Here is an 8,725-nt window from a genome sequence, read left to right on the forward strand (position 1 = left end):
TAATGTTCCAGCTCTGCGCCAATGGGACTACAAACGACGTTAATATTAGTCTTATCGCCCTTTAATTTGTAGCAGTTTGAGCTGGAACTAAATGTTGGCTAAATGAGAGCCTAATTCTTCCAGAACTTTCATTCTGACTTGCTGTCTAAGGAAGCCAATCAGGAAAGGCTGCATGTCACTGCAGTTAACTCTCAGAAACACGGCCGCAACGATTCCAAACCCTTCGGTCTAACCAAGATTTCGTCCAATAAAGGTACCGCGACGTCAATGTATCGAAAATATTTTAATCTTGCGATTTTCACAATTGATACAATATTTAAGATGTCATTAATATACTGTACAATCATGTAATTTATGGCGTTTTACATCAAGGCACAACACAAAGTATATTACATACATGCCTTGAGAGGCAACATTTACTATATCCCCGAGATACTGAAGAGTGCTGTCGAGACCAAGTTCTAACAGCACAGAGCTGGAAGTCACATTGCACATTGTGCCCAAGCGTTAATAAATAATAGAATATATATATACCATCACTTTTATTTCAAATATAATTGGATATAAAACATGATGTGATGTAAAAGTCTATTTTGCTGTACGATACATTTAGGAAGTGCTTTACATAATAGTAACGAGGATTAACAAGATGGGGAATTGGGACAAAACTATGAGTTTGGACTGTAACGTTAAGACGATGTGAAGTAAACATTTCCAATCGTAATTGTTCTCCGTGCTTCTGCGATGAGGGAAGCGAGCCAAGCGACATCTAATCGGGAAAGAACTTTGCCTCGTCAGTTACTGCTGTCTGCCTGTAAAACACAAAAAGTACAGGAGACTCAGTACTTTAACTATTTACTCCATTTGGCTGCAGGATAAGACCAGGTTTGGCGAATTTTCTAAATACAATATTCAGTTCCGAAAACGTTTCAACTTGTGGAGTTTTTATGTATTTGACAGTACCATAGAAGTGTGACAATGCACTGTTCATTTTACAACCCAAACTGATTGTACACTGGTTATTTTCAGATCAGATTTGTAATCATCTACGTATAGCATGTAGAATGTTGGAGTGGGAATCCAAGCGTTTTGCAGTATTGTATCGTCAACGTGTATTAAAAGAGCAATTTAAAGCACTCCCGTGTGGTTAATAAATTTCAGTGGGGCGTCAAAACCGAAATTTCTATTGAAAAGGATTATATAGTTTTTAGCCTTTTTTTTACACTTATCAAAATACTAAGCAGACTACGATGTAAGCGAAGTGGAAATGTTGCTTCATTGAATTAATTTTACTCCCATTAACAATGACTATCCCCATGAACAGCCATGAATATTTGACCTAAGGCGTTTGATAGTATGAGTTTGATAGTATGAGTTTGATAGTTATCTAAACAGAGGGAAGATTCTGTTACCACGTAAATGCAGCAGATGATAATGTAGGTGAAGTAGAGTGTTTCCTGCGTAAACAGTTGGAAACTAGTTCAACTGATCCGTTAGGTGTCAGAATCAATATAAATAGTAATCAAGATTAGCAAACACCTTAAAACAAACACGGCAGTGAACTTCAATGTACCACAACGCAACATTATGACTGGAATCAAAAATCATACTGGGTAAACTTTTACATATATTAAACCAAGGCTGTACAAGATAATCCGCTGTAACGTGTCTGTTTTCGCCAAAGCTATAATTGCGTTGATCCATTTAGTTGAAACATCAGGAAAACTATGTTACTAACAGCAGCAAGTTCGGCATCAAAGTGTAAACTGCTTCTTGTGGTTGTGGATTGTTGCCATTAACATTACGATTTAAGTCAGAAATTAGACACGAGAAACATGCAAATATCGATGCTGATACGGCGTTCAAGAATAGCGGAGAAGCAGCTCATTACCAGTTCCCTGAATAATCTACATCTGAACATTCCTTCTTCGCCTTCCGAAGGCATTGGCCCCTACGTCGGTTGGGACGAAGTCGCTGTTGCCCATCCCTCCGGTCCGGCTCAGGAAGTCAGCCAGGCGGTGAGTCGCACAAGTGGCCGTTTTGCAGGCTCGCTTCTCCAAAGGAACACTGCTTCACAAATGGAAACAGAAACATTTATCAGGTTAAGTGCATACCCCAGAGGCCAAAGCACTAACCCTTCCCTGTTAATCCGTTGTTGCCGAAAGACTTGCGGTCTGCATAACGGGTAGAAGATAATGTTAAAAAAAAACAAAAAAACTGCGGATGCTGGAAATCCAAAACAAAAACAGAATTACCTGGAAAAACTCAGCAGGTCTGGCAGCATCGGCGGAGAAGAAAAGAGTTGACGTTTCGAGTCCTCATGACCCTTCGACAGACATGAGGACTCGAAACGTCAACTCTTTTCTTCTCCGCCGATGCTGCCAGACCTGCTGAGTTTTTCCAGAAGATAATGTTAACTCTTTCTTTGTATAAAATTACAGACTGTATAGCACAGCAACAGGCCATTCGGACCAAGTGGTCCATGTCGGCATTTATGCTTCATCCGAACCTCTTCCTATTACTCTCCATCTAATCCTATTAGAATATCTGCTATTTCTTTCTCCCGCGTCTGTTTATCTGGGTTTTCCTTAAAAGCATCTCTGCTGTCCCCTCTTTATTGACCAAGATGAATTATGCATGAATGTAAACCACTAGAAGTCACACAACTAATGGCTATGGTGCCCGAAATGTTATTAGTTCTAAGCCTGCTTCACTGCTGACATGTGATTTGCATATTTACCAAGATTGCATTGTGCATGCAACAGACGTTGGCTTCTGGCCACAGACCTGGAGCCTTAAAACAGACAGCAACTCCCACTGAATAACTGGGAGGAGTTGAAGGGGCACAAAAATATCGAATGTAGAAACAAATAAGATAATAAGAACGTCCACGAACAGAAATACAGATATCTACGGAGGGAAAATAATGACAATATTAAATTACAAGATGTAATTGATACTAATTGAAATGGATACACCACAGTCAGTCAAAAAATGCCTGAAATTGCAAACTGTAATTTCAAGTGCGTCTGGAATCTAATCCATTTGCCAGTTTACGGGAAGAATGTGACAGTGCTTTAGCCAATCTGAGAGTTTTCAGATTTTAATTCCACCCATTCTGACCCGATCAACTCGACATGATCCGATCAGATGCAACAGAGCAAGTTCCTTCAACCGAAGGGACTACGTGGGACAAGCGACCTTAGAAAAGAAGGGCATTAATTTTTTTTAAAATGAACTCTTACTCGAAGATGTCAAATTGAAGGCTACGCAAGAATACCATGAACGTTGTCTCTATAGCAGCAGTCCGTACATTATTTAAACACTACAATGAACATTGAGTCATTTGTCTTAGAATTGTTTTAAATTAAAATAAATAACTAGTGTTTTTAAAGTTGCCACTAAATGCCATCACTTATAAATATCATTCAGTTGCATTTAAACATGATACATGGAGAGGAAACGGCTTTTAACTTCTTTTAAACTAAATTTACCAGAGGCGCTGGTAACATTGGGCATTTATAAAATTTCTCATCTCATCAGAAAAGGTAACGTCAAAAAGTGAAACTTGTACACCATTGAATAAGTCACTGTGCCTAGAATCCTGCCGTCGAATGGATAATATAGAAAAAAATATTCCAGGTAGAAAAATAAGTTTATTGAACAAAGACCCATGTCATGCACGAAGAAGCATTCATTTAATGAAACAGCTGTATAGCCACAGAAGGCAGTAAAACTTTATAATGAGAAAAACAGTTTTAAGCTAAAGTAATTGCTTATTAAGATTAATGTACTATTCTAATTTATGTCCATGTCTAGCAGTCTTCGTCAAAAATTGAGGCGAAAAAAAAAACATAGCACTTTATCCTTCAAGCATTTAAGATCCATGCATCACAACAAACGATTAGTTGCTTTCAAATGGCTCTCCGTAGTTTGCATAGCGTTCGTTTTCCAGCTCAGTGAGAATGTTCCTTTTCTTGCCAGGAGTTGTCGCTCCTACGTCAGTGCGCTGGATGGTTTGTAATTTGTGCAACTCCTGGGACAACTTTCCCACCACACAAGTGCTCAGACTCGTGCATCGTTTGACAATGGATCTATCCAAGCTGCAGAAAAAACATGCAAAAACAAACAATCTCATAATAACGCATGCGGGGTCATGCACTTAGAGCTATATGTAGGTATAACTTCACGGTTTCATGTAACAAACAAGCAACTGTTACATGCAAAATGATCTGCATTGAGGAGTTACTATTCAGTGTGGTACTGGATACCCGTTACTGTGCCAAGGGGTCTTGCAAAAAGGATGGCCATGCTTTTCTCGTCGGTTCGAAACTTAGAATAACAGCTTTTTTAAAGTTTCTTCATGCATTTTGAACTAATTGCCGAAACAAAACCCGCTTTGATATGTTTAATGAACATGCATAACGACTGCACCCCATCAAGCATTCGTTTCATACTCGTTGCTGTCATTTGCAGGCAAAACTTAATTTCTCCAACATTATTTCTCCCATGCAAGGCTAAGACATAGAACTCACTTTTGTTTACCAGGCTATGTCGTTTATTTAAAACATACCTTTTGATCACAATCCTCCTTTAAAAACAAGCTATTCATTTTCCTCAAAATTTAATGAACCACATTGTGGTGTTTTATGTCAGATAATTCTGGTTGATTCACGGGAAAACAAATTAATTTCACTTTATATACCAAGACTTAGCGGTGATTGTTATATGAGAAAGCAATGTCGCTGCATTTTTCTAATCAACATCTCCTGATATAAGTAAGGCTACTCTTAGGATAAATCTGAAATACACTCTTTATGTTCTTTAATAAGTAATATTGTTTGAGACATATCACTCAACCACACCTAGAACTTCAGTGAAATCCTGGAACTCTCTTCCTAACAGCACCACAGCAACTGCAGCGGTTCAAGAAGGCAGCTCACCACTACCTTCTCAAGGGCAATTAGGGTTGGGCAAATAATGCTGACCTAGTCTGCGACGCTTAAGTCCCGTGAAGGAATATTATTTTTAAATCTTAATGTATGCGTTACCTTACCTATTGGCGTTGGGCACTTGTTGCTCCAGTTCCTCTGTCATCATTTGCATGAATTCCTTTACTAGCGCATTCAGTAACCGCCGAACTTCGTAATCATTGAGCGCCACCCTGTCTGAAGATGACTCCAGCACAGATCTAAACCAGAACCTCACAATGAGTGGTGATACATTTGTCTCCATATGCAATTCAATAAATGGTCAGTTGTAATTCTAATGTCGCTAGAGTATAAAAACATGGATATCTGTGCAATTCTAACTGATACGGTAGGGCGCGGAGACTTAAAATCATTGTCACCCTGACCATTGTCCCCCGGATCATTAAATCACTGCAAGAGTGCAGATTTGGTCTGTTGTATCAGTTATGCTACTAGCAGAGTTTGATTCATTACTATTAAATTCAGACTTGGCTCAGTGGTAGCACTGTCCCGCTGAGTCAGCCTTCAAGCTTCATCCCAGAGATTTGAGTGCATAATCTAGGCTGTCATTCGAGTGCAAAAGTAAGGCACTGCAGGAGATGCTGTCTTTCCATTCTGACGAAACCCCACCCCCACATCCTCTATTATCTCAGGTGGGTTTATAAAATCATTCAATCTCCATCACTGAAAACAGATTATCTGGTTATTTATCTCATTGCTGAGTGAATTGCATTGAATCTTGCTGCTCCCAAATTGGCAGCTGGTTTCCCTAAATTATGATGGCGATTAGTGTTCAAAAGTACCTCACTGGCAGGGAAGCGTTGCGGGACACCCCGGTGTGGCCAGGGAATTCAATATAAATGCAAATTCTCTCCCGCTAAACTTAAAATCCATGAGTACAAAAAAAAACTGCGCGCGCCATATTTGACAATAATCTCAATTACAGCCGTATCACTGAGTAAACCTGCAAATTCTGAGTTGCCTTTTAAACACACCGTTACTCGTTTTTCCACCTTTATCTGACTCGATGTTTTCGAAATTCTATCTCCGATGTTGCTTTCTGCCTTGTGACATTGCAAGAGGATAAACCGATTAATAAAAGCAGAAAAAATGTTATATATAGACATTATATTAATGTGAGGATTTCGAAAACATCCCCCAAAGTAAACCCTAACGAACGGTTAACCTTTTCTTCCTTCGATCTCACTTTCCACTCATTTCGGATTGTGTTATATTTTACTGATGTGACTACATTTTAGTCAACACTTGGTGGACAACTAAGTTACTAAGATGAAATATTGAGTGTATAATAAGCTGATGTCATTCCCCAATAGAAATCCGACTCAAAAGTATACGAGAGAAAATACAGAATACTACACTCCCGATGCCTACCTGAGAGGAACTGCGTGGGAGCTGTTTATCTGACATACAAAAACAGCATAAACCACAAGGAAAGCAGAGATCTTCAGCAGAACCATGTTTCTGAGGGAAAGACAAAGGCATGATTTTACCCAATTCATAAGTAGCACAGCACCTCCCGAAAATGTCACTCTAGAGCGCCACTCCGAGGCACTTAGCGTTACTTCAGCCAAATGATGTGTGTTAGTTTCCGGCTCTTTCCGGGTTGAAACATTAAATTGTGATGTGGCACCCAACTCAGTTAACAAATAAGTATTTAGAGACAAAAAGGAAAAAAAGATGCACTAAGCAGAAAAATTAAAGGTCATAAACCTAACATTTGCCGTTAACCAAACTAGGTAAAATCAAAACCGGACAGAAAAATACAAGAATTATTACTCAATCGATTAAACTTGGCAGCACAGGAACTACCCAGTTATGGATTGTGTAATGAATTAACTATGCTGCTGATGATATTAGAGCTCTGCTTCAAGCATCTAAAAGTCCAACTAAATAATGACGGCGCTGCATTCCTGGAATATTGGAGTAATGATTTACTCAAAATGGACAGTGTAGCCTTCCCTTTTCCCGCTCACATTTTAGCCATGCTGATCTATATTGACTATCTTTCTGCTACCTTTAGGAGAGATAGAAGCAGAACTCCAGAATAACATGATTAATATTCTTGCTAGAATCAAAGCATTAGAAGGAAAACGGGTGCAGATGCATCGGTGGGAAAATAAATGCAAAATGTTCCTGCAAAAACTGCTTTTCAAACCTATGTGTAAATAAAATTTGTGAAGCATTTGTTTTTTTAATGTGGCGTTCGCTAAATCTGATACAGGCAATAGCGATTTATAGATTGCCCTTATATCAAATGTGGTCATACAAATCATTCCCAAAGACGATAAGGGCCTTGAAACGCGAAAATAAAGCAAATCCTAAACTACAAAGTTAAATATCAGACGCTCTTGTCAGGTACAATCGCATCCATTGGCTACATTATAAAGTTTGCAAAGAAATATATGCATTGGTGAATAGAAGCTATACATTAGATATACATGCCTATTACATATAGACTTCCTAACTTCCAATCAGCTATCTGTATTTCTCTGGTTATAAACACACAAAAATAGATTTAAAGGGATTGAATTCCAGTCTAATTACTTAAAACAGACCAAAAGTTTGAACAGAATTGCAGAAAGTGCAATGAAAATATAGCAAAGTAGTGAAGACAAAATAGCAAACGTCGTTTACGTTTTTCAAAACCTACAGAAACGACTATCACAATTGCATTGTCTTACCTTGAGATTCACTTTTGCGAAGAAATAACAAAGCAAGTTTCTTCTTTAACTTAGCTTTTTTAATTCTGGTACTGTTAGCTGCTCAACGCCCATCCTTTTATATCCAACGTTGCTGGCTCTTTGTGTGTTCAGTGAGTGGGTGTAAGATCGTCAACAATCTGCCAATCATAAATCTAACCTGCAAGAATATGCCAATCAGCGCAGGGCTGACGGCTCGCCCCGCTCATGACGTAGGTCTTCACGGCGCTTCATTCACAAAGTTATAGATCTCGTGAAACAGTCAATACCGGTTTACTTGCATTGAGGTCATTTAACGTAAAGCATATCAGACGATTAATGAACAGTCTAGAAAATCATCTCGATCAATTAGTGTTTTATGGTTACTAAAAATGTAACATTACGTGACTTCTAAATGCCAAGAGGTCTGCTTGGTCGGCAAAGAAAGCAAAGATTGGTCACTTTGTGTAGAGCGACATCTGCTGCTGTATTCATATATTGCATCGGTGTAAATCTGCCGCATCACACTTAGGACCATTATATTTTAGCAATTGCATAATTATACTTCCAAATAACAAATCAAATAAGGATTTTATCAGGAGAAATCACAGCTTTTTAAAAAAGATAAATAAAATACCAATACTGCGTTTCTTTTCCTGTAGTGTATCTTTTCATGTGAGTTACATACTGAAAATGACAGCAAACGGTGCTGGTGCCACCAGACCAGCGGTAATATTTTACAGTTGCATTTTGTAAAACTAGGTGTCCCGTTTAACAAGTGAAAAGAAATTCAGTTAAGATATCGGGGGTGCTTGTATAACCAATCGCAAAATCCCTTTGCAGGAATTCAGGAACATCACTATTTGAAAGCCTGTGCAAAAAGGCAAGTAGCATTTTCTCAATTTTTGACCCCCACTGCAGTGAACGTGTTAGAAAACCGATCATTCCTAATATGCACATAATAAAACGAGTCCACACTGTGCAAATCTAAACAGAGCGACATTTCACAATTAAGTGTGTTTTGAAATATTTGGGAGAATTTGAACATGGATTTTC

General features: G+C 38.6%; 1 protein-coding gene across 3 annotated transcripts; it reads right to left on the reverse strand.

The window, feature by feature from the left end:
- Positions 1–329: 329 nt before the first annotated feature.
- calca (calcitonin/calcitonin-related polypeptide, alpha) lies at positions 330–7,754 on the reverse strand. Of its 3 annotated transcripts, none has more exons than XM_041197964.1 (5): positions 7,673–7,754; positions 6,363–6,452; positions 5,057–5,191; positions 1,892–2,067; positions 330–812 (listed from the first exon to the last, which is right to left on the reverse strand). In XM_041197964.1, the coding sequence occupies exons 2-4, from the start codon at positions 6,446–6,448 to the stop codon at positions 1,908–1,910; spliced, it is 381 nt and encodes a 126-aa protein (XP_041053898.1). In that variant the 5' UTR covers positions 6,449–6,452; positions 7,673–7,754; the 3' UTR covers positions 330–812; positions 1,892–1,907. The 3 variants fall into 3 exon arrangements, with proteins under 3 accessions (XP_041053898.1, XP_041053897.1, XP_041053896.1); XM_041197963.1 differs by having other exon boundaries at positions 1,892–2,070; XM_041197962.1 differs by lacking the exons at positions 330–812; positions 1,892–2,067 and adding an exon at positions 3,649–4,103.
- Between the last annotated feature and the right edge of the window lie 971 nt (positions 7,755–8,725).

The sequence above is a fragment of the Carcharodon carcharias genome, chromosome 10 (assembly GCF_017639515.1).
Source record: "Carcharodon carcharias isolate sCarCar2 chromosome 10, sCarCar2.pri, whole genome shotgun sequence".
NCBI lineage: Eukaryota > Metazoa > Chordata > Chondrichthyes > Lamniformes > Lamnidae > Carcharodon > Carcharodon carcharias.